The 25,733-nt window shown below is 52.1% G+C and overlaps 1 protein-coding gene and 1 long non-coding RNA gene across 14 annotated transcripts in view; one reads left to right on the top strand and one right to left on the bottom strand.

Annotated features, from left to right (window-relative positions):
* The window catches only part of CORO2B (coronin 2B), a 143,382-nt gene extending 123,149 nt beyond the window's left edge, over positions 1-20,233 (top strand). For all 12 annotated transcript variants that reach the window (XM_084979341.1, XM_084979345.1, XM_003121757.6 and 9 more), the window contains 9 exons: positions 4,863-5,012; positions 5,681-5,845; positions 7,699-7,815; positions 7,952-8,056; positions 8,563-8,659; positions 12,460-12,572; positions 12,928-13,018; positions 13,213-13,352; positions 18,276-20,233. In XM_084979341.1, the coding sequence (XP_084835467.1) occupies positions 4,863-5,012; positions 5,681-5,845; positions 7,699-7,815; positions 7,952-8,056; positions 8,563-8,659; positions 12,460-12,572; positions 12,928-13,018; positions 13,213-13,352; positions 18,276-18,407 (1,110 nt within the window). In that variant the 3' untranslated portion in view covers positions 18,408-20,233. The remainder of the gene's footprint in view (positions 1-4,862; positions 5,013-5,680; positions 5,846-7,698; positions 7,816-7,951; positions 8,057-8,562; positions 8,660-12,459; positions 12,573-12,927; positions 13,019-13,212; positions 13,353-18,275) is intronic.
* Positions 16,458-21,961, bottom strand: LOC106509078 (uncharacterized). Of its 2 annotated transcripts, none has more exons than XR_002346367.2 (4): positions 21,635-21,961; positions 21,017-21,123; positions 20,232-20,331; positions 16,458-17,854 (listed from the first exon to the last, which is right to left on the bottom strand). It is a non-coding gene; the product is annotated as an uncharacterized LOC106509078 (long non-coding RNA). The 2 variants fall into 2 exon arrangements; XR_001306319.3 differs by having other exon boundaries at positions 17,725-17,854; positions 21,617-21,890.
* Positions 21,962-25,733: the final 3,772 nt, after the last annotated feature.

Genomic DNA, 25,733 nt, shown 5'->3' on the forward strand with positions numbered 1-25,733 from the left:
AACGTTAAGCAAGCATTGTATTACTGAGTGCTTACTAATCTGTTTGGTAAGGTACATTTTTTCCTTTATTTAGTCTTCATAACAACTCTAATTGTAGGTATAATTATTCTTACAGATGAGAAGACTCAGGTTCAGAGAGGCTAAGTAAGTTGGCTGAAGTCACACAGCTGATGAGGTCAGAGCTTCACTTCAAATGGAGCTTGTCAGACCACAAAGCTCTCACTTTCTTGGCCAGCTGCTCTCTCCCCTGTGCACAGGGACCCTTGGTTTTGTAGCTTTATAAACTATCCTTAATAGCTGCTTTGCCTTAGCCTTGTCTTCGCCTTGTCTGCTGTCTCCCCACAAGTCCGTGAGCTGCTTGAGACCAAGGACTGGCCCCTGGTGTCCAACATTGTGACACGGGGAGGGGCTATGGAAATTTGGTCTGATTGATTGTAATGGAGTTTAACTAAACAGGGCTGTGACCTAAGGACCTATGAAAGGGACAGTCCCAGGCACAGCTGGCTTTCTGGAGAAAGCACTTTTGCCACTTTTCTCCTCCCCTTCCTTCCAGAAATCCGGTTTGGCAGGCCTTGTTGGGTTTCCTGTTGAATTGAAGTAACCTCCCAGAGCCACCTCAGAGCAAATCTGCAGTGCTCCTCCCACTCCCATCCACCCTTTGTTTCCAACAAATCCCTTGAATACTTAGGGATCAGAATTCCTTTTCCAACTACTTAGGCCCACTGTGAACGCCAGCTCCTCCTCTGAGCTCCTGTTGCACGTGCTGTCAACTGTGAGCTGTAGTGGTGGATCAAGCAGAGCTCGTCTATTCCCTTCAGTGATATCATTCAACGATGTCAAAAGCAGAGAAGGTGGGAAGATTAACTAATAATGTCTCCATGTGCAGAAGAGGAAACTGGGGCCCAGGGAGAAAGTGACTGGCATCAAATGGGGTTATGAGGCAAGCTGCCTCTCTCCTTCTCTGTGGGACATTTTCCATCCGAGACCCTACTCTAGCAGTTATTGGTGAAAACAGTGCTTGGCTTCCCCCCTGCAGCCCCTCATGCCTCCAGACTTGGATCCAGTCCAGGGACTGAGCCTGAGCACAGACACCACCTGCCCTCCCCATGCCCTTGGCTTAGCCCCTTGGTTCCTAGGCAGAGCTGGCACACCAGCAAAGCAGCCTATGTGACCAGAAAAGCCGCAGACTCACAAGGACCCTGAAGTCCAGATTACTTCAACCCGCATACCTCTAAAAGGTGTGTACCTCTCAGTTCATTGTCTAGACCAGGAGTCTGAGCCTCAGAGAAGTTGACTGGCTTGGCCAAGGTCATCCACCTGGTCCGTGGGATTGGAGCCTGAGTGGACCCTCCCTTCACAGCGCCCCCTGTGTCTCTGTATTATCCTGTAGGTAAAGCAGCCCAGGGATGCCTTGGTTAGCTGGCTTCTCAGGAGTTATGCTGTTCTGGAAGACGGTTTGCTTCTGAGACTTACCCCAAGCAGGGCGCCTTGGGCCTCAGTGGCCAGGTGTATCACACACAGCCCCTGGCCTCCTCTGCCACCTGCCAGGCTGCTCCCACCAGCAAGGCTGACCCATTTGCAACTTCTCCACCCTCTATGCCCAAACCCACACATGGGGGTCATTGTTCTATCTCCTCATCCTTCCCCACCTTCCCAACCTATCTTTTCAAATGTGGGTCAATGTCCTCTCTTCGAACCCTGTGCCTCCAGGGCCCTCCCACCTCATCACCCCCAAGACTGGATTCAGGCTCCCCCAGCTCTGTGCTCCTGTGAGTTCTCTGCCATGTGGTCCCACTGGGTGCTACTCAAGAGCAGGCATGGGGTTGAAGTTCCTGGGTGGCCTAGTGGTTAGGGACTTGGCATTGTCACTGCTGTGGCTTGGGTTCAACCCCTAGCCCAGGAACTTCTGCATGCCATGGGCATAGCAAAAAAAAAAAAAAAAAGAACAACAGGCACGAGGTGAGTTCAGTGCCCATCCCAGTGGTACTTAGGCCTTGGCTTATTGGATGTGTGTGTAGAAAGATGAGGCTCAACTTTCTGTTTCAAAGGTTTTCTCAAAGGCCAGAGGCCACCCTCCTGCCTCAGCCAACACTTAACACACTGAATGACATGCGCTCATGTGTGTACCTGCTTGTCTGCTGTCCTCAGGATACAGTGTAAGGTGTCTGTAGACAAGATCCACTGGCCTATCTTTCTGTCCCTTAAAGTTTCCTTCCCTTGAGTCTGAAAGCTTCTAGAGCTTCCAGCTCAAGTGCAAACAAGAGTAGCCTATCAACACAGAAAAAAAAAAAAAAAACCCTCAGTTTTTCTTAGAATCAAAGACATGCAAATCTGAACAGCTGGGAGATGGCATTTTTGATCCGATGGGCAAAACCCTGTTTTTGAAGGTATAGCTTTAAGGACATAGGTAAAGAAACACTCTCAGACTCTGCTGGTGAAAACTGGGACAGCTTTTGAGGACACTTGCACCGTAACTTAAAAAGTAAAACACTTCTAGGCACGTGGGCTGCAGGAACACTCACAGCTCTGCACAAACTTGTATAACAGGCCTGATCATTGTGGAGTGAATGGTACCAGAAAAGTGGGCAGAGCCCAGATGTCTGTTAACAGAAGTTGATTAAACCCATCATGGCACAGGCACCCAACAGCTGCCCTCTGGCCACTTAAAAAGATAAGGTAGATCTATTTGTACTGGTGTGAAAAGAGGCCCTCTGTGTCCTGTTACATGAGAAAAGCAAGCTGCAGAAGTAAATGCATTATAACATCTCTGGGCAAAAAAGAAAACAATGCGGCGGCAGGGAGGCAGGGATGCTGTGTGTGTGTGTGTGTGTGTGTATGTGTGTGTGTAACCCAAGCATTATTCTCTGCTCTTCAGGGGTCACCTTCCTCTGGTACCTTTGGGAACAAGAAGAACGTATGTCTGATTGGGGACTAGTGCGTCACCTACCTGGTCCCCACTCCCCCGTCCCTGCCATTTCCAGATGAGACCTCCTCTCTGAAGGCCCTTGCACAGGGCTGTCAAGGAAAGACCATGGGTCATGCCAGCCCCCTTTACGTCACCTCCTTCCCCAGGCTCCTGCCACCAGGCTGCCCCCACTCCCGCAGGACTTCGTGGCACGTTGGGCATCACTAGAGACTTGGAGCAACCCAAGGAGATTGTTACAGGGAGGATGGGAAACGTTAAACCTGTTTTTGTAACTGAGAGTGGTGCACCTAAGGGTGATGCCAGGTCCTTGATGGGACCTGCCTTTCTTACCCTGGAGTCTCCCACGGTCTACGTGTGCGGAGCCGGATTTTGGGGGGAACACACACGTGGGAAATACTCATTTCCATAGCCTGAGGTAAAGCACCAAGAAAGGAAACCCACAGAGGAATTCCCTTCAGGGCACCCCCAGTTCCCAGCCCTGTTCCCCTGTCTTTGGCTTTCTTGAACACACTTTTCATATTTATTCATACCCTTCAGAATTTTCATCCAGTGGCTCACCTTCCATATTACTATGACATATGAAATTGTTCCTGTTGTTGGTCACTGAGAGTGTTTCTGAATTTTCTGTGTTGTAATGAACATCTTCACGCATGGAGATTTTTGCTTATGTTGAATTTTAAGAGTGAAATTACTAGGTCAGAGAATTTAATACAAACATCTTTATTGTTTCTATTAAAGATTGCCAAATTGGTTCCAAAAAAGACTTTCTCTGATTTGTAAGACTATCAACACCAATGGAATCAACAAGTTCCAGTATAATCTTGGCGACACTGGCTTTTTTTTCCCCTTTCAGTTGGCCATTTTAGAAGATTATAAATGGTATCTCAAGGCTGTTTTTCCTGTTTTTCTCCTTAACTAGCAAGGGTGGAGTTCAGATGTTCAAAAGATTTGTTTTAAAAGTGTCCTAAGCTGTAGTCACATGTGCTTTTTTCTCTCCACCCAGTTAGATCATAATAAATAACATTAATGATGCTGATAATAACAATTATGAAGAACTATGACTTCATTGGTCTTTAGAGCGCTTTATAGTTTACAAACATTTACAACCAGTCTCTTATTTTATTCTACCAATAGGCAAGGCCAAGATTTTTCTGCCCCATTTACAGGTGGAACAGTTGAAACTGCAGAGTATGTTTGACTTGAGAAACAGAAGCCCACCAGTGTTACTGTAAATAATCAAGAGGTTATGCAAAGAATCGCAGAGAAACTGCTCAGTTTCTATCTCTCTGGGACCGCATGGTCGCTTCTCTCTGCTTCTATCTGTGATCCCCTCTGCCTCTCTGCAGATTGTCTTTATCAGCATCCTTGACTGATAATGGCTGCACCCAGGCTCTGTATCCTTTCAGGCCAGGCTTCAGCATCTCGTCAGTCTCTGCCCTTTAGTTCACCGTCTTTCAGGAGAGACTCAAGGCCTCCCAGCTGGGTTTCCCTCTGCTCAAGTGTCCATCCTGGGTGGGCAGCAGAGTGAGGAACAGGGCATGTGCTACAAACAGAAGCACTGGAGCTGAAGGCCCTCTGAAGGGTATAGGAAGGGAAGCAGAAATAGGCTTTTAATTCGGCCCTTGCTAAAAGCTGCTCAATGTGTGGTCATCGGGGCCTGGCTAGACCATAGCAGTAATGACCTGCCAGTAATAATAGTTGCCAAGGTCTTCAGAGACTTCTTGGAGGAAACCTTCCCAGAGGCGCAGAGGAAATGGTCTCTGTTCTCTCTAACCACACCCTGCCCCCTACCTCCCGGCCTCAGGCTCTGCCCACGCTCCTGGCTAGGAAGCACCTCACTAGGCAGATCTCGGAAAGCCTAGCATTGGAGGAGGAGGGCAGCGGGGGCTTCTGCAGGCCCTGCCCACCCAGCCGCGGCCCTCGGTCCCCTCTGCAGGTGCGGATCTGGGAAATCCCCGAGGGCGGGCTGAAGCGGAACATGACGGAAGCTCTCCTGGAGCTGCACGGGCACAGCCGGCGTGTGGGGCTGGTGGAGTGGCACCCCACCACCAACAACATCCTGTTCAGTGCCGGCTATGACTACAAGGTGGGCAGCTAGTGGGCACTGTGGCCAGAACCAACTCATCAGGGTGGTGGAGGGAGAGAGAAGGGCATCTTTGGGGGCCTGTAGGGAGCACTGTTACTTTGCCCAGCCTGTTAAGCAATCTTATCACACCCATTCATTCTCCCATTCATTCATTTATTCACTCAACACTTACGGCTGAGCATCTTCTGGGGCCCACAGAGGCTGCAGGCATCCTTACTGCCTTATCTGGCACTGATACACTGGAGAAGAATGCCCACTGCTTGCCCACACTTTCCACCTGATCACTTCCTAACCAAGATGTGGCCACTGCCCTCCTAGTAGGAAAAAGAAGCTGATGGAGGGGAGAGAATGGAGTCCATCCCTACCCCCAGGCATGCCCTCAAAAGAGGTGTGACATTCACTGGAACCTGGTCAGGAGCCCTCACCCTTCTTGCCAAAAGCAAATACTGAGCTTGGGCTGGGATCTATCCAAGGCTAGCAGTGGATTACACATCCACAGCAGGGACGCATCAGCCTCTGTTACAGAACCCACCATCACCGTCCTGCATCCCAGCACATCCGACCCTGCATGGGGCATCTTTCCCAGGGTCATGGGGTACAGGTGGGGACAGCCGCCTGTGCCAGCAGCTGCAGGGCTAAGCCCACCTCCTGCATGACCACCCTCCCAGGTCCTCATCTGGAACCTGGACGTGGGTGAGCCAGTGAAGATGATAGACTGCCACTCAGACGTGATTCTCTGCATGTCCTTCAACACCGACGGCAGCCTGCTCACCACCACCTGCAAGGACAAGAAACTGCGCGTGATTGAGCCCCGCTCCGGCCGCGTTCTGCAGGTGAAGTCCCACATCTTTTTCCAGGGGAAGGAAACGTATTAGGGCCTGGGGCTCTGCTTTCAGCCAGTCCTTGCGGGGAAAGGCTGTGCCGGCTCCCCTCTCTGGACACCAGCCTGTCTGTTCTGGGCCTTTCTCAGCTCGAAGGAGTCCTGCCTTCTTCTGGGTGGGGAGGGGCCTATCTTTCTTGTCCCCACTTCTTGCACCTTTCTTGTCCCCACTGACTCCACCTTTCTCCCCGGATGGGAATCTTCTGCCTGCTCTGGGAGCCAAACTGGTGACCCCCTTCAGTGTATGAATCCCTGGATGCTGACCAAGCCCCATCACGGGCACAGAAGGAGGGACGAGCTGGTAGAAGGGCTCAAGGTGCCAACCCCAGGGATGGCTCCAAGTGGGGAGGTGGATGGTGAACTTGGCTCCAGTATTGGTCTTTGACTTTGGGTCTTAAATCTGAGGAAGGGGTGAGATGCCTTTGGAAGTAAGAAATTTACATTTCTTGACCACCTACTGAGTGCCAGTCATGGGGCTAGATGGGATGGAAAACTTGAATGAAATCTAAGTTTACCTCCTAACTCGAGAAAGATTGATGCCTTGCCTGAGGATGCCTTTCCCATTTATCTTGGGAAAATCCAATACTGCAGGACCAGAAAGTCATCTACTATGCCTGCAAATAATAATCACTATGATTATTTGTATTAACCACCATTTACTCAGAGCTCACTGTGTGGCATGCACTGTGCCAAGGGCTCCATATGGTCACCTCATTTATCCCTCATGCCGGTCCCCTAAGGTGGGTACTGTCCCTCTTCCCATTTCCCACCTGGGAACGCTGCACCCTGGAGAGGAGCAGACTTGAATCTCAATACAGGAGGAGCTAGAATTCAAAGCCAGCCAGTTGTGACCCCAGAGCCAGGCTAAGCAGGAAAGATGTAAGAGAGCAGAGACCCCAACCTCCCTCTCACAGAAATGCCCTGGGAGGATGAGGGAACCTTCAGGTTCCACTTTTGGGGCAGAACTTGGAACTAAAATCCAGAGCAGGTGATGCCATCCTGGGTCTTTGCACTGCTCCACCAGCCTCTGGTTCCTCCCTGACGCTGACTCATCCTGGCCCAGGACTGCCAAATGTTAGGAGGAAAAGGAGGTGTCATGAGCCCAGAGGCAGGAGAGGAGGCAGAGGATGGCCCTTGTGAAGTGAGTCACCCGACAGCCAAGCAGCATGAGGCCCCATCCTCCTGAGCCTCAGGCTCTTCATCCTCAGGGAGTCTCTCCAGTGGGTATCATTGGGGCTTAAAGAAGCCTTGATGAGAACAGCTGGCAGCCACCTGCCTAGTCCTTGTTAGCTCCCCTCTTCCCCACCCCCCACCTGCTCTGGGATGTGACAGAGAGGCTTGGTTTCCTGGACCCAGGGCTCCAGTGCTCCACAGCACCTGTTTTCTGTGGCTGCCATACCAAATTACTGCAAATGGGGTGCCTTACAAGAACAGAAATGGGTCCTCTCACGGTTCTGGCCGGAACCGACATCAAGGTGTCAGCAGGGTGGCCTCCCTCTGGTGGCTTTAGGGGAGAACCCTTCCCTGAACCTTCCAGCTTCTGGTGGCTCCTTGGCTTGCAGCCCCACCACTCCGATCTTTGCCTTTCTCTTCTAAATCAGGACACTCATGATGACACTTAAGGCCCCTGTGGATCATCCAGGGGAATCACCCAATCTCAAGCTCCTTTACCTAAAATCGCATCTGCAAGAACTGTTTTCCAAGTAAGAAAACCTTCACAGGTTCCAGGGGTTAGGACATGGACGTAACTCCGGGGACCAGCAGGCAGCCTGTCCCAGGACCCTAATGTCTCTCTGTCCCTGCCAGGAGGCCAACTGCAAAAACCACAGAGTGAACCGGGTGGTCTTCCTGGGAAACATGAAGCGGCTTCTCACAACGGGGGTCTCCAGGTGGAACACGAGACAGATTGCCCTCTGGGACCAGGTCAGCCACAGGGAGGCCGGTGGGGGGGTGGGGGGTGTGACACCAAAGGGTTGTAGCTCCAGGGGCCTTGCTGGGATCAGGGAGGTGAGGTGCCCTCCTGCCTGGATACGGGCTGATCCTGGCCCCCTCCCCGCAGGAGGACCTGTCCATGCCCTTGATCGAGGAAGAAATCGATGGGCTTTCTGGCCTCCTGTTCCCCTTCTACGATGCTGACACCCACATGCTCTACCTGGCTGGAAAGGTAGTCGAAGGTGGGGGAGGGACAGGGCAGCCTGTGGGAGACCCCTGCCCCCACTGGGCCCCCGCTCCTGCCCTACCCCCCAAGAAGAGCCAGCCGAACCTCTGGCCTTCCTCTCACCCACCTCGAGTCTCACCCTCTTCTGTCAAAACGTGCCCTCAAATCGGACGCTCATTCCACTGAAGTGCCAATGAGAGTTCCTTCAGAGGCAGGTGGGGTGGGGTTTTACGTGGGAATAAGGATCAGAGCCTGGAGTGCAAGGGATGGTTCGTAGGGATGGAATTTGAGGCACCTGCCAAGAGATCTTGTTTGTCAGAAAGGCATCACCCCACCACCCCAGCAAGTCCCCCGTGGCAGGCCCCCTGGGGCCCAGGGGCCAGGTCTCCGAGGGGGACTTTGACCCCCTTGGAGGCACAGCGGAGGTTCTTTCCACCAGCACACAGGACCAGGGCCTGCTGAGCCTGGCCCTTCCCCTCTGCCTTTTTCACCTGCCTCTCCCCCGCCCTCAGGGAGACGGAAACATCCGGTACTACGAGATCAGCACTGAGAAGCCCTACCTGAGTTACCTCATGGAGTTCCGCTCCCCAGCCCCGCAGAAAGGCCTAGGTAAGGGGGCCAGGGCTGCCGGGGCTGTTAGGTGTGAAGGAGAGACAGGGATTAGGCTCTTGGGTCACCCCCCACCCCCTTAGATGGACAAACAGACTCAGAGAGCCACAGCTCATGGGCCAGTCAGCACAGAGCCGACAGGTGCTGCCCTGTTGAAGGTCAGCCTGTCCCTCTTCAGCCAGCCGGTCCCCGCCCCTTGACCGGCTCCTTCAGTCCGCAGTGCTGGGCATCCTCGGCTGTCTCTGGTCAGCAGCCTGCAGGGTATGCCCGGGATGGTCATTCCTACTTTCGGGGGATGGGGCAGCCGAAGCCCACCGTGGTTGTGACATGGCAGGAGGGTGTTCAGTAACTAAGCCAGAACGGGGTCCACACCCAGCCCCTTCCTGAAGCCCCTGGGAAGCAGGGCCCCTGGTCCCCTTAATCAGCTCTGTCCTTGCCTGAGGAAACAGAAGGAGGTGTCCCCCTGGCTGCAACCCCAGGCTCCCCAGGTTCTCTGGCAAATCCCAGAGAGGGCTCCAGGACCGAGTGTGGTGAGTACCTTGCTCACACCGGGCGCTCTCCCAGCACTAAAGTCCTGCAGTGCAGTCTTCGTGCCCATTGACTAACACTGGCAGTGCTTCCGGTGCAGCAGTCCCCCATTTAGGGTCCACATAACCCAGTGGAGGATATCTTTTCAGGGGCTCTGTTCCTTCCTCTCCTTAGAACTTGAGTGTGGCTTTATCCCCCTGAGGAGCTGGTGTTACGACAGGGCCCAAGAGCCAGCTTGAGAGACCTCAGGGCTGGAGGGGTCCAAGGGAGGCTCAGATGTGCCTGAGGTCCTAGTGACCATCCCCTTGACTTCACCCTTCCCCAGGTCTCTGTCATCCCCATTTCCCTCACTGTCACCCTGTCCTCAAATAGTGTAACAAGCAACCTGGACTTTGGAGTCCAAACTAGGTTTATTTTCTTTTTGCTTTTTTTTTTTAGGGTCACACCACAGCGTATGGAAATTCCCACTCTAGAGTCGAATCAGAGCTGCAGCTGCCAGCCACAGCCACAGCAACTCAGGGTCCAAGCGGCATCTGCGACCTGCACCACAGCTCAGGGCAACGTGGCACCCTTGACCCACTGAGTGAGGCCAGGTTTCGAACCCACATCCTCATGGATACTAGTTAGATTCATTTCTGCTGTGCCACAACAGGAATTCCTAGGTTTATTTTCTGATTCAACTGTGTCTTAATGCCTCTGAGCCTCAGTTTCCTTGTCTGTAAAATGGGGATAATCAAACCTACCTTAAAAGGTTGTTGTAAAGCTTAGAGATCATGTGTACGAAACACCTGGCAAAGTACCTGGCTCCTCCTGCTCCTTCATGTAGTCATTCAACAAACATTTTCTGGGTACCATCTGTATGCCAGACCCTGGACCGGTCTAAGGCTATGGTGATAAATAAAACAGAACACAGCCTCACTCACATCCCACTGAGAAGCAGACAAACAATAAACAAGTAAGGAAAATATTGGATGGTAGTAAGTTCTAAAAAGAGAGTCAAATAGGGTAATAGAACAGAGAGTGATAGGGGCAGTTTTAGACCAGGTGGTTGTGGGAAGCCTCACTATGGAGATGACATTTTAAACTAAGATCCGAAAGGCAGGAAGGGGGAAGAGTAGTGCCAACAGAAAGAACGGTTAGTGCAAAGGCCCTGAGGCCAGAATGAGCCGGACACGATCTAGGAGCAGAAGGGAGGTCTGTGTGACTAAGCTTAGAGTAGACTCTGGAACATGCGGAAGATGAGGCAAGTGTTGGGTGATTAAGTTGGAGACATGGGCAGGGGCCAGATGCCATGTGATGCCTTAGACAGTGTATACTAGAATTCTCCAGAGAAACAACCAAGTATATTTATCTAAGGGGATTTGTGAGGCCTTGGCTCACATGACTATGGAGGCTGAGACATGTCACAGCCTGCCTCTGCGAGCTGGAGCCCCGGGGGACCAATGGTATAATTCAGTTCAAGTCTGAAGGCCTGAGACCCCGGAGCTGATGGTGTGAATCTCAGTCCCAGGTCAGGAGATGAGATGAGATGTCCCAACTCAAGCAGAGAGGCAGGAAAAGGGGACAAATTCCTTCTTTCTCCACCTTCTGTTCTATTCAGGGCCTCAATGGATAGGACGATGCCCCCCACACACACACCGGGGAGGGCCGTTCCCTTTACAGAGCCCACTGACACATAACTAGCCATCACACAGGGAAGGAGGTGGGGTTAGACTGGGAACTTATTGTAGGGTGGGTGGGTAGGTGGGAGATGGGACAGTGTGATATGACCTGAGAGGTTAAAGGTTATTCTGGCTTTTATAGGGAGAGTGGATTTGGGAGAATGGTGTTTGAAAGAGTAGGAGGGAGGCAGAGAGACCAGTTAGGAGGCCTTTGTGGTCTTCTAGGCAAGAGAGGATGGTAACTAGGGGGTTGGCATGGTGATAAGGAGCTGAGGATGGGTCCAGGGCATGCCTGAAAAGTCGAGTTCACAGGACCTGAGGGAAGCGGGGGGGACCGAGGACAACTGTTTCTCTTTGTCCTCCTCACTCATGACTGCTCCTGAGCATTTGCCACAAGCCAGGCCCTTTCCACAGTTTCCAAGTGGCTATGTAACTCACCCCTGGCAGGTCCCATAGTGCCCAAGTGGCAGAGCCAGGACCCGAACCTAAGTCTGCTGGCTTCAAATCCCACTTGGTATCATGACACCGCTTTCCTCCAGCTCCTGGAATTCCCTTGTCTGGAGGAGCAGCCTTCCATTCCAGCCAAGGAGAGGTAGAACCTTAACTCATCTTCACATCCTGGAGAAAGAAACTAACGTTATCTGCACTCATCACTGCGGAGCGGTTAACAAGCATTTTCACACTCAGTCCTCCGACACTCTCATGCAGGGCTGCTCCTGGCTTCCTCTAAGCAACCAGGAAAGCTGAAGCTCAGACAGGCAAGGACTCCCAGTCAGAAAGAAGGGGAGTCTGCCCCACCCTCAAAGCCTGTGTTCCTAACACACACTGCACTGGTCCCCCAGCAGATACAGCTGTTGGAGATGTTGTGGCTAGTGCCCATGCACACGTACACGCGCGTGCCATGCACACCTGTCGGTCTTAGAAGATGCATGATGGGACTGCAGTCTCAGGCTGCATTTAAACTTCTGGGTGCACGGGGATAACCTTCTCCCTCCTTTCTCTCTGAGGACTGGGGACACAGAGGCTTCAGGACACCAGCTCATTCAGAAGGCAGTGGGCCCTGTGGCTTTTACCATCAAACACTCTGTGCCCTGGGGCAAGCCCCTTCTGCTCTGACCCTCAGGAATCTCGTCTCTAAAAAGGGTGGGTTGGGAGTTCCCTCATGGCCTAGCAGTTGGCGATCTGGCGTTGTCACTGCTGTGGCTACTGTGGCTCAAGTCAGTGCTGTGGTGCAGTTTCGGTCCCTGGCCTGGGAACTGCTCTGTGCTGCTGGTGCAGCCAAAAAAATAAATAAATTTAAAAAAATAAAAAGACTGGATTAGATTCAACTAGTTCTGCAGCTGCTTCCAGATCTCAAAGGCCCTGATTCTATAGCATACACCTTAGTGAGGCAGGTCTGGTCCGCGGGGCTTATTTGAGAAATTACTGCCTGGAGACAGAGCCTGACTCAAGAGGCCCCAGGCCCACCTCCTGTCCTCCACATGGGTCATTGCCTCTGAACCTGGTGCTCTCCACCTGTGCCTTTCACCTGGCCAAGGTCATCCGGAAGGAGGGGCTCCGAGGGGGCAGATCCCTGGGTCCCCACGCAGCCACGTGTGTGCCTGTCCGCAGGGGTCATGCCCAAGCACGGGCTGGATGTGTCTGCCTGCGAGGTGTTCCGATTCTACAAGCTGGTGACTCTCAAGGGCCTGATCGAGCCCATCTCCATGATCGTCCCCCGGAGGGTGAGTGGTGTCCGGCTGGCTCCAAAGGGCCTCTGGCATTGAAGCCTAGCTTCCTCACCCTTGACCGTAACCATGGAGGAGCCGGGAAGAAGGAACCCTTTTCCTGTGGATTGCTTGTCTTTAGGCCCAGCCGGGGGTGGTGGAAGGGGACCACTCCAAGGTGAGGGCAGTTCGGCTTGCTGAGGAAGGCAAGGTGGGAATTCCCAGTGGGAGACACTGAGAGCAAAGGCGTGGAGACAGGAGAGCAAGGAGCATATGTGGTGGGAGGTCAGCAAAGAGGAGGACCTGACTAGGGATCAGGGGGATTTTCTCAGCAGCCCCCCATCTGTCCTCTCTTCTGCTCCCCCTGCTGCAGTCGGATTCCTACCAGGAAGACATTTACCCCATGACGCCAGGCACGGAGCCAGCTCTGACCCCCGATGAATGGCTGGGAGGCATCAACCGAGGTACCACAAGGGGTGGGCTTCCCAGAAGAGGCCAGGGGACGGCAAGCTTGGCCTTCGGTCTAGCCCACCCCCTTCCGCTTGCCTGTCCTCCTCGTTGAACTTGGCCTCGCTCTCAGGCGTGGTGTAGATGAGAGTCTCCATCACTTGACATCCAATCAAATTGTCAGTGAGAATCCACCCCTTGCCTCTCTTAGATCCCGTGCTGATGTCTTTGAAGGAAGGCTATAAGAAGTCCTCCAAAATGGTATTCAAGGCGCCCATCAAAGAAAAGAAGAGCGTTGTGGTCAACGGAATAGATTTATTAGAAAATGTCCCACCCAGGACAGAGAATGAGGTAAGGAATATAAGTTATTACCTCCACACACCCTGGCAGAGCGAGACCTTTGCATTTCAATTATGGGCTTCAGGCCTTTCAGCCAGGTCTGTTCAGAGGCATTTTTCTTTCTGTGACAAATACCATAAGTAGCCCACTGTTGGCCTCTGCTGCCTCTGACCCCAATAAATAGACGTTGAGCTAGGATAAGGATATTGATGCCCCTCCCCCTCCCCTCAAAGCTGCTACCCCGGAGTTACGTGCCCCCTCATGAATCCATTTCAGGATGTCGCTGTCATCTGGTGTTACGGGAGTTATAAATTCCCAACGCGCAGGGGAAAACTGGCCTCGTGCATTACAGCACCGCCTTCCTCCCTGCATGGCAGGGGTCTGATGATTTCCTGTTTTTGCGGAAGAGGCTGAGTGTTTATGAAAGTACTCTTTGTACCATTTGGAGAGGGAGCCACTCACGCGGGGGCAACCAGAACTGGGCCTTGTCCACGCCCCCCCGGAGGCCTCTCCTTCCAGCCGCACCCTCAATCCTGGCGCCAGCACAGTGCCCCACACAGCCAGGATTCAGGGAATGCCCACCGCGTGCCAGGCCCCGGGCTGGATGCAGCTGAAGTGTAGATGGCTGCAGGGACCCAACCTGCCTTTGAAGCCTGGTTCTCCCACATCCTGGCTGTGCCGCAACAGGTTTCCCAGTCTCCCTGAGTCCATTTCCTGATGGTGAAATGGGGATGTGAACCGCTGGGAGCATTAAAGAGATAATCCCGTCTTGGACACCCTCCACTCCTGCTCCCAGGAAGTGCACAAAGAGGCCGACTGTATTCGCTCTCAGTTACCATGTAACAAACCACCCCTAGACTGAGTGACCTAAACCACAAGCCTTTATTACCTCGTAGTGTCTATGGGGGCCTGTGGCTCTGTCTGTCACGAGGGTGTGACCTGTCAGCAGTCACACCTGAAGACTCCAGCTGTGGCAGGATCTGCTTCCAGGTTTGCTCCTATGCTTGCTGGCGAGACTCATCTCCTCACAGATTGTTGACTGAGGGTCACAGTCCCTCAAGGGCCAGAGGCCTCCCTCAGGTCCTTGCCACTTGGACTCTCCACAGGGCAGCTCACAACGTGGCGAATGAGGAAGAGAGGGTGTTTTTATAAACTCACCTTGCAGGTGACAGACCGTCATGTCTGCCATCTTCTGTTCATTTGAGGCCAGTCACTAGGTCCGGCTACCCTTGATGGGAGGGGATAGCATGGGGCCATCTTAGAGGCTTCCCGTCACACCAACTTATGATTCTCTCTGCTATTCATGAAAATAAGACCATTCCTGACCTCTGGAAAGTCACAGTCTTAAAGAGAACACTGACAGGTGAATTGATCATTGCTGTAAAATATGTTTATGCGCCCTTATGGAGGAATGTTCAGATTTCTAAAGCTGGATGAGACCCTGTGATGAGTGGGGTTTGCTTCAGCATAATTGCCCAGGAGGCTGGTACAGGGGAACCACGTAGGTGCAGGGAAGAAGCAAGGGCGGTGCCATGGGATTTGCTGAAGCCGGATGATGAGTACTTGGAGGTTCATGGCACTGTTCTTTCAACTTCTGCATATGTTTGGTTGTTTCCAAAATTTTTTGCATGTGTTTGGTATTTTCCAAAAAAAAAAAAAAAAAAATTTACAAGGACCCTGAGAAGGTAGACGTACCTGAATTGCTCTGATAGCTCAGGGCCATTACAGGACCCTAAAGACAGGGGTGAACGTCAGTGACAGGGAGTAAAATTTAGCTATCCTCTTGTCTGTATAAATTAGAATGGAGGACCCAGAGAAACATTTTAAAGGGTCTCATACAGACAACGCAGACACCACGGTCTCTCTACACTGCAGCTTATATACTTTCCTCATTGGGAAAAATAAATTTGCTCAGAGCCTGGTGTTACCCAGAAATCTAATCATCACAAAAGATTGGCAGCAGCCAGTTAGGAGATGGGGCTGTGAATGGTAAACGCACTGGTCCAAGTATAAAAGGACAAGGGGTAGCTTGACCCGGGAGGAGACAAGCTCTTGGTCTCTATATGTTCACTAAAAATCACTGAACTGACACTCCGTTTTTGAGAAAAATATATGGAATGTGAATTATACCTCAGAAAAGCTGTTTTTAAAACAAAAGCTGATCAAAAAAGTATGCAAAGAAAATTGGAGAACGTGTAAGGCCCAGGAGTGTGTAGCGTCATTTAAGGCAGGGCAAATAGCACAGCGTCCCTTTAAACAGATGTAACCAGGACCGTTTTGTTGGTTAATTTTGTGTGTGTGTGTGTGTGTGTGTGTGTGTGTGTGTGTGTGTGTGTGTGTGTTTAAGGCTGCACCCGCAGCATATGGAGGTTCCCAGGCTAGGGGTCGAATCGGAGCTGTAGCCACCAGCCTACACCACAGCCACAGCAATGCCAGATCCGAGCCGCATCTGCGACCTACACCACAGCTCACGGCAATGCCAGATCCTTAACTCACTGAGCCAGGGATCAAACCCGCAACCTCATGGTTCCTACTTGGCTTTGTCAACCACTGAACCATGACGGGAACTCCTAATTTTTTTTTTAAAGCCAGTTAAAGGAAAGAATCACAAACATGATACATACGTTCTTTCTTTTTTTTTTTTTTCTTTGCTTTGTTTTAGGGCCACACCTGTGGCATATGGAGGTTCCCAGGCTAGGGGTCAAATCAGAGCTGTAGCCACTGGCCTACACCACAGCCACAGCAGCAGCACCAGATTCAAGCTGAGTCTGCGACCTACACCACAGCTCATGGTAACACCAGATCCATAACCCACTGATTGAGGCCAGGGATTGAACCCGCAATCTCATGGTTCCTAGTCAGATTCATTTCTGCTGCACCATGATGGGAACTCCTTCTTTTTTTTTTGGACAGGCATGCAATAGATTTATTAAGATAGGACGCTTGTGAGGGATACAAGCAGGCAGGCAAAGAGGCTCTGCTCCAAGGATTAGGTGGGCTACATTTTTTAATCCAAGGGAAGTGGGGATGGGGGGGGAGATTACCTTCTTCCTCATAATTCCAGTAGACGTCAGACATACATCACTAGCTCTTCCTTTGACAAAAATGATATATACATTCTTTAAACAATTTATTTTCACTAAATGTATGAAACATATACATTCATTCAAAACACATTTTGAAAAGGACCAAAACCTTTTTTTGAGGAGATCCCATTTGGGATGGGATCCACTATGTCTTTGTCAGATAAAACATTCTTTAACTTCAGCTTCTAAATTCAGTTTCTTTTAGGTGGAATAAGAGCTAAAATTAATCTGAAAACAAAGCCCTAGGTTTTTTTTCAAAGTTTTCTCCAGTTTTTTGTTTTGGTTTGGTTTTTTGGCTGTGCCAGCAGCATATGAAATTTCCTCAGGCTAGGGATTGAACCCGTGCCAGATCCTTAACCTGCTGTGCCACAATGGAACTCCCTCCAGCTTTTTTTCTTTTTATCACTGCACTCGCCACATATGGAAGTTCCCAGGCTAGGGATTGAACTGGAGCTGCAGCTGAGGCTAGGCCACAGTCATAGTAACACCAGATCCAAGCCACGTCTGTGACCTATGCCATGGCTTGCGGCAATGCCAGATCCTTAACCCACTGAGTGAAGCCAGGGATCAAACCCACATCCTTACAGACACTATGTCAGGTTCTTAAACCCACTGAGGCAAAACAGGAACTCCATCCCTCCAGTTCTGTTTTGTTTTTTGTTTTTTTTTTAAGCAAAGTTTATTGAGGTGTAATTTACCTACAGTAGAATTCATCCTTTGCAGTGTACTGTTCCACGAGTTTTGACATACGCATACAGCTGTGTAACCACTGCCGCACAATCAAGATATAGTATATTCTCCAGTCTTTTTGATGGGTATGTCATCCACATCTAATTCAGTAGCAACTTTTTTAGCATCCCCTTCATCAAGATTCTCTAATGCATTCATCTTGTTTTTATAGAAACAGCAACTCTCCTTTGGTATTCCCATTTCATCAGCTTATGTCATATTTAATTGAATTATGCAATTAGAAAAACAAATGCAACTTGTGTACCAGGAATTTTGAGGACAAACACAACTCAAGTGTGTGGGGTCCTCCAGGAGCCTGCTGAGGCTGTGTCGTGTGGGCTTCTGTTGGTCGTTTTATGGAAGACATGGAGAGGCTGGATAATCCAGCGAGTCATCTAAGTAAGAGTGTGTCAGATTCCTATGCTTCGCTCATGCCCACTCCAGCAATTCCCGGTGCAGACTTTGGGGTGCTGTGCCTGTGATGGTTCCGTGTCAGCTGGGAAAAAAGCTGGATTCCCTTCTGTACCCTGAACTTCATTAAGAGGAGAAGGATGCAAAACGTTATAGAAAGCTTTCCATTTAGAATGGTAGGCAAGGAGTTCCCATCGTGGCTCAGTGGAAACAAATCCGACCAGCATTCACTGTCCCTGGCCTCAGTGGGTTAAGGATCTGGTGTTGCTGTGAGCTGTGGTGTAGGCCCTGGAAAGACCAAAAAAAAAAAAAAAAGGTAGGTATATAAAGTGTTACACTTCAAGTCCTAAAAGAGTGAGCTTAGGTATTTGGAAAACTGGCCTGTGTGGACTCATCCCTTCCTCAGGGACCCTGGATCAGTGCCTGAGGCGGGTCTGTATAAGCCAGAGCTTTCCTTTTTTTTTTCTACCTCTCAGGGTAGGGTGGAGATAAGGGTGGGTAGCAGCCAGGTCTGGAGAAAGGCGAGCCGCAGTGACCCGAGTCACCTGGAACGCTGGAGTGGGGGTGGGGCGGGAGGCCTGGGCCAGGAGGGCAGAGGCTGCATTGGGGGGCAGGGAGGGGTGAGGGTCTGGCTGCCCCCTCAGAATGTCACCTTCTCACCTGTTCTCTCCTGCCCCCGCCCCCGGCCTCCTCTCTCCATCCACCCCAGCTCCTCCGAATGTTCTTCCGGCAGCAGGATGAGATTCGGAGGTTGAAAGAGGAGCTGGCCCAGAAGGACATCCGCATTCGGCAGCTGCAGCTGGAACTGAAAAACTTGCGCAACAGCCCCAAGAACTGTTAGCTCCCCGGCTGGGCTGTTTCTAAGCCAATCTCTCCGTTGTTTCTACTCGTCCCGTAACTTCCCTGTATCCGGTGACCCCAGAGACAGAGCCAGGACTGGAGCTGGGGGAGAGCCTGAGGACCCCACCTGCCACCTCGAGAACTGGAAGCTTACCTTTGACCTCTTGACCTCATGCTAATAAAAGCCCCCAGCCTCTCCTGGAGACTCAGGCCGGCAGCCCCACTCCCGGCTGCCCCAGGAGCCTCAGCTTCCCCTCGGCTGGGCAAAGGCCAAGGACTCCCAGAGGGGTGCCCTCCGTGGACCAGGGAGTGGAGGGGGATGCCAGGACCCCAGTAGATTTAGAAGTTGAACGTTTTCCCTACAAAGGGGGCTGCTGGGACATCTCCGTGCTCCCTGCTGGGGCTCACAGCGGCCCTGATGGACACACAGGAAGGGCTGGATTGCAGCTGGTCTCCCTCCCCCTGACCCCAGCCCTGGAAGCCTGATTCAGCTGACAAGGGCTACAAGCAGCCCAGCTCCTTTGTCTCTTGCCCCCCTCTCTTATCTTCAGGGAATTAAGAGGATTGCTCGCCAAGGCCATAATGACCCCTTTGCCTTCCCATGATGCTCTTCAAAGCTCTGGCAACACCCTTTTCCCGTTTACTTTGTGAGGCAGGCAGGGTAAGGAATAGTGTCCCCCAGATTTTACAAATGACTGAACCAAGGGTTGCAACGGGGATGTGACTTACTAAGTCACTCAGCACGTGAACAGTGGACCCAGGACTAGCGGTGTCCAGACCGCGGGCCTGGCCCTTCCCACCGCATCAAGATGCCAATCCCACAGGGGCTTCGCCAGGGCCCATGTCTCTGTGGAGGAGCAGGACTGGGAGCCACCTTTACCGCCTCCCCACACCAGTAGTGCCAATGTGTCACACTGCCCAGTTGAGGCCCCTCGCACTCAGTGCCCCTGCGTCCTCCTGGCCCCACCCTCTGCTCTCGGCCCAGGGGGCTCCCTCTGAGATGAGGCCTCTTTCTGGAAGCGGAGGCTGAGAAGGGGGGTGGTCTGGCCCCAGGAAGGCAGGGCAGGGGCCTGATGGCTCTGAAGGCTGCTCTGCGCACCTCTCACCCCCACACTCTCAGCCTCGTTCAGCCTTACGCTAGTAGAACCACCACAGCCCCTCACGTCGGTGTAGCACTTTAAAGTTTACACAGCTCTTCGACACATAGGATCCCATTTGAGCCTCACCTCAGCTCCCAGAGGCAGGGAGCGTTCTCCCCATTTTGCAGATGAGGAAACTGAGAAGTGGCCCAAGGTCCCAGGACCTGGGAGATGCCACATTTCACTTGGTCTTCTACAATTTTCTTTTTTTCTTCCTTTTCTCCCTTCATTTCTCACTACCTACGAGTCGGTGAACACTGTTCTCAGAAAAGTCAGTTAGGGGGTGACTTTGAGATCCGGACTGGAGATCAAGAAATGAGTGTCCACTCTTCTCTCTCATTAGCTAGAACCTGCTGCACGCATTGTGCTCCACACCTGCTAGTCCCAAGGCCACCCTGCAGAATAACCATCCACAGAGGCGGGGCTCCTGAGGGCCCCTCTGGGTGACCTGGGCAGGGAAAACCCCCCATCCCCTCGGGCTTTTCCTCCAAGAACCTTTCAGCCTCTCAGCCAGCTAAAGCAGGGTCTCCTCACCCCCCTAGACCCCACAGCTAGACTGTGTCAGCTCACATCTCCTCCCCACACTTCTGCAGCTTTTTTTTCTTCCCCACTGACCTTCGTGGTCATCTGTGATTATTTATGCTGCCTCCTGAGGATAGAATTGAAATAAAATGTTTTCAACTTACCATATCTGGGCACAGCCAGCTCTTAACCTGGGTGGGTTCCTGCTGTTGGTCACCATGGTTTCTGGACAGCCAGCTCCCCAGCCAGAGTCCCTTTGCTTTTCTGGAACAACAAACCATATCTGTATCTACAGATACCATTTCGCACTTTGATTCATCTACAGCAAGGCTTCTGAAGCTCGGCGCTGCTGGTATGTGGGGCCAGATAATTCTTTGCCTTGAGGGCTGTCCTGTGCAGGATGTCTGGGCAGCATCCCTGGCCTCCACCAATCAGATGCCCCAGCGGCCCAACCCAGTGGTTATAAATAAACATGTCTTCAGATATCACCCAATGTCCCCTGGGGTATCAGAATCTCCCCCAGTTGGGAACCACTGTTCTGCTGTTACTCGGGAAGCTCTTCTCTGTATCCAGCCCTGTGTTGGGGTCTGGAAGACACCAATGTTTTAAACGGAAGGTGCTCCAGAGTTTATAAAGCACGATTCCAAATACTTGACTCCTTGGATCTTCATAGCAGCTCTAAGTGGTATGTTCTAATTATTCCCATTTTCAAGAAGAGCATTCAGGTCCAGAATGTGACATGCTCACGGTCATTTAGCTGGTATAATGGAGAAGACACACAAGGACATGGATCTTCTGAGCCTAGAGCCAGAGGAGGCACGAGTTCCCAGTCCTCAGCCAGGCCTAGTGCTGGGCAGGTCTATTTGGGGAAGAGGACTGCTGCCCATCATGAAACAAGGGACGTTGGGCGGGGAGTGGGGGACCAGGCCACCGGGACACGCTCACTCACCCAGCCAGTGTTGTCATGGAGCAGTTTTCAGGCAGCAAAGTAGACAGGCATGTGGCAGTGTGGACACCCCAGGAGACTCACAGGAGCCAGAGGAAACCAATGAAAATCTGAGAAAAGAGGGCGGGAGGAGTTCCTGTTGTGGCTCAGTGGATTAGGAACCGGGCTCGTATCCATGAGTATGCCCAACTGGGCAGCATTTTCATCCTCACTTATTAAGGCAGATCGTCTGAGGTCAGAGTCAAATGTGGTTTCCCTCCAAGCAGCCCATTTTCCCGGCTGCATCTGGTGATGAACCCATCAGTTGCTCACAGGTTTTTTGGTTCTTCACATACTAGGATGTATTCTATGCCTTGTCCGTTACCCAGATCCTGCTGCTGGTTATGGCCTAGCCCACCACACTGCTTTGATTAGGGCAACGATGCAGGAGAGCAAGCCCCTCCGGCTCTTTGTACGGGTTCCCAAGGCCATGTCCTCCCCCCCTTCCCCCCCCCAGGTGCTCCCTTCATTTCCCCAGGTGAGGACATCTTGGGCTAAACTCCAGACTCTTCTATTGTATGGAGAGGTCCCCCCGGGGAGCATGCATAGAACGCCTTGTCTCACCTCCCACTGCAGACCTACTTGGATTTTCAGCTCCATCTCCACGCTGAGTGATTGGATCTACTCAGTCCTGGGCACTGGGAACCCGGAGATGGCACAGAATCAGGACTGCCCATGAGGGGCTCCAGGCAGTGGTCCGGATATTGGGCACTATGTCACCCTGCGAAATGCGGGGCCTCTGGAGGCTGGAATGAGTTCCACCCCCTGCCGGCTTCGGTGTGGAACAGGCAGTTGTTTGGGGATTTGCCGACGCCCAGGTTCCCTTCGGCAGCCTCCCGAGATTCCGAGACGGGCTTGGGCATTTTTAGACTCTCTCCTGGCACTGGGCAGGCATCCCAGACTGCAAGTGGACCGTGCAGAATGTGGCTGCTGCTTCACTGTGGGAAATGACTTCATACTGAAACACCTCCACCCCAAGGGCCCTGCTCCCCCCACCCCTTCCTGCTTGGAAGGGCTGCACTGGCAGGGCTGCCTGGGCCAGGAGCAGACACTCACCTCCAGATCCCTCTCCCCGCCTCCTCCTGCAGGCCGAGGGATGCAGGCCCAGGGAGCCGCGGGGGAAGAGGGCCATGTTGGCAGAAGCTCCTGGTTCTCTGTGCATGTGTGTTTCTATTTGGGAACAACCTGCAGACTGTCTTCCCTTGGAATTCGAATTCAGTAATGAACATAAATGGATCAGCCTTGCTTAGAGAAGGTGAACGTCCACAGGGTTGGGTCACAGAGTTCTAGGAAGCTCCTGTCCCAAGCCCCTCCCTTATACCTGGCTGTCACATGGCACACAGTGTCTCTGGGTAAAGCAGTGCCCCTGCCAGAGCCCTCTGCCTACAGATCCCTCTGGGATGGGGATGCTGATATGAACAGTGTTGACAAATTGAAGGAAACAAGGACACAGTGAAAAAGGGTGGGCCCAAATGGGAGGGGAGGGACACTGAAGACCAAGATATTAGATCTCAAGGTCAAAAAATGAAGACAGGATTCAAAGACCAGGAAGCATTTGCTAGGAGCTTGAATCCAGCCAGCAGGTGGCAGATGATGGCCTTCCTATCTATAGAGGCCCTTTTTTTTTTTTTCCTGAGCTGGGTCCCTTCTGCCACCTCTGGCCCCACCCCATAATTAAGGACCCACCCAACCGTAGGCAGGAGGGCCTCACGGCAAAGCAGGCACAGAGACTAGCCAGGGTTTGAAATGCCCCAAATATAGAAGAAATGGAGGCTCGGAGGTGGGGGAGGGGGGGCAGCAGGGCCTGCGCCCCACCCCCGTGCCACTGCCCAGCCCCAGGTCAGCTGTCTCAGAGGAAGGGCAGGAGGAGCTCACCTTCCTTGGAGGCTGCCTGTCCTGAAGAGCTGGGAAGAGGCTGGAGCTGGGTTCCTGTCCCAGCTCAGCCCCTAACCTCCTCTGTGACCTTGAGCAGCTCCCCGGCCCCACTCCCAAGGGACCATGGTAGGGAGGGGCCTGGAGAGTCTGCAGTTCCCAGAGGCCTGGGGCTGAGAAGGTGGCAGAAGGTAGAGCTGGTACATGAAGGGGAGGGAAGAAGAGGTGAGGAAGGAGGAGCAGGGATCTGGGCCAGGCCTCTGCAGCCTGGTGGTGGTCACAGCCCAGCCCAGGTCTGGGGCCCGCCTGTTCCAGCCCCGCACCATCTCCAGGAAATTACTGATGAGAGAAACAGGAGCTGCGTCCCAGGCATGGAGACAGCCTGCCCACAGAGGAAGAGGGGTCGCGCCCAGACCATGGAAGCCCTGAAATCCTTGCCCCAGGGAAGCTAGATTCCACTGGAGGCAGGAACGAACACCTCCCACTGGCCGCTGCAAGGGGAAGTGGTTAGAGGGCGGCTCTGAAGCAGGGAACCAAGGGGGGCTGGTGGGCTAGTGGGGGTGGAGAGATGGGGAAGGGGTGGCTGGGGCTGGGGTTAAGGCAGATTTCAGGAGGTTCGTCTTTGGTCAAGGAGTTAGGGGAGGAGGAGGGAAAGATGGGGATGGGGAGAAGAGGGAAAGGGAGGGGACCGTCAGGAGACCTTCCAGGATGGAACCAGAGCTGGGATGGGAGATGTCACTCCCTGCCGACAGAAGGGGCGCTCCACAGACTAGGCACCTTGTTTATACCTTTCTTAAACCAGCACCTTCCCCAAGAGAGGACCTAGGACAGTGCTAGCTGCACCCTGCTTAGCAAGTGTCCTTCAGACTAGCTGACTGAGGAATGGCCAATCTTAGAGAACTCCACTGGGTTCTTTTATCACTGAACGAATCGTCCACCCCTGGCGGCTGCTCAGCACCGTCCTGTGAGAGTCTCCCACCTGCTCTGGGGTCTCCCACCCTCACTTGTCCCCTACCTGCCTCAGGAGGCCTGAAATTCACATATTTGACCACCTTTCAGTGAAGTCTTTTGTAATGAATGATCATGAAAACAGCATATTTGCCCCTTTCTCTTTGTCTGCTGGGAGGCAAATAAACAGTTTTCATTCAAAAACTTTTATCAGGGAGTTCCCGTCGTGGTGCAGTGGTTAACGAATCTGACTGGGAACCATGAGGTTGCAGGTTCGATCCCTGGCCTTGCTCAGTGGGTCAACGATCCGGCGTTGCCGTGAGCTGTGGTGTAGGTTGCAGACGCGGCTCGGATCCCACGTTGCTGTGACTCTGGCGTAGGCTGGTGGCTACAGCTCCGATTAGACCCCTAGCCTGGGAACCTCCCATATGCCGCAGGAGCGGCCCAAGAAATGGCAAAAAGACAAAAAAAAAAACAAAAAAACTTTTATCAAATATTTATCAAGTGCCTTTTCTGCAGCAAGCATTACCCTAGGTAGTGGGACTAAAGAGAGGAACAAGATATGGTTCTTGTTCTCCAAGGGACTCTACTCTAATTTATAATTAAGATTCATGTGCAATACAGAGAAGAATGTCTAAAAGGATCAAGATGATGAACAGTGATTTTTCTCAGGGTGATAGGATAACGGATTAACTCAGTTCTTTTTTTTGATAAGAGAGGAAGTTTTTGGTTTTTTTTTTTTTTAGGTTTAAGACACATGTAGGAGTTCCCGTTGTGGCTCAGCAGTTAGCAAGCATCCATGAGGACTCGGGTTCGATCTCTGGCCTCGCTCAGTGGGTTAAGGATCCAGCATTGCCGTGAGCTGTGGTGTGGGTCAAAGATGCGGCTCGGATCCAGCATTGCTGTGGCTCTGGCAGAGGCCAGCAGCTACAGCTCCGATTGAACCCCTAGCCTGGGAATCTACATATGCCCCAGGTGCAGCCCTAAAAAAAAAAAAAGCAAAGAGACCAAAAAAAAAAAAAAAAAAAAAAAAGAATAAATAAAGACACATGTAAACACTTAGGATTCACCACTGTTTCCCTTGGGATGAAGCCTTAGGCCTAATCTGTCTGATTCACCAGGTATGGGAACTGGGGGCCCTTCCTCCCCCATCACTGCAGCCCCTCTGGACCAAAGGAGGAGACTGCCCATGTCAGTAGTTGGATGGCATGAACAACTTGGGTATGGCCAGGTGTTACTTCTCTTGAACACTTGACAAGAGGGGGTCCTGATAGGAGACCCCCCAGCTCTCTGCCACTGAGATGCATGGGGCTCACATGGATTCCTGCACAAGCAAAGGTGACAACAGGTTTTCACCGGACCTTGATCCTCTTGACACCAGCTTGGCCTGCCCTGATCCCTCTAGGTCTGGTCCCACCCACCGACCGCCTCCTCACCCATCCCTGTGCAGTGCATGAGATCTCCATCTTCTGGTTACAGGTCAGTACCTTTTAACCAACATCTCCTCAAACCCCTGGTCCCCACCCCCACATCCTCTGGTAACCACCACCATTCTACTCTCTGTGTCTGAGTTTGGCTTTTTTAGATTCTGCATACAAGTGATATCATAGAATATTTGCCTTTGTCTGGCTAATCTCCCCTAGCATAATGCACTCCAGGGCCGTCTATGTTGTCACAAATGGCAGGATTTCCTTCTTTCTAGTAATCTGAGTTCTTCTGGTGAAAGTAATTTTCCATCAGAGGGGAGTAGCATTCCAGTCAGGGAACAGCATGTGCAAAGTCACAGAGGAAGAAAACAGCTGATGCAGGTGAGTGAGGTGGGGAGCCCAAGGTGCCTTGCATTGCTGCAGCCAAGGAGAAG

This window comes from Sus scrofa, chromosome 1 (genome assembly GCF_054392235.1).
Source record: "Sus scrofa isolate SSC_HxYL_T2T_F1_AM1 chromosome 1, Sscrofa_HxYL_maternal_Yorkshire_Landrace_v2.0, whole genome shotgun sequence".
Lineage (NCBI taxonomy): Eukaryota > Metazoa > Chordata > Mammalia > Artiodactyla > Suidae > Sus > Sus scrofa.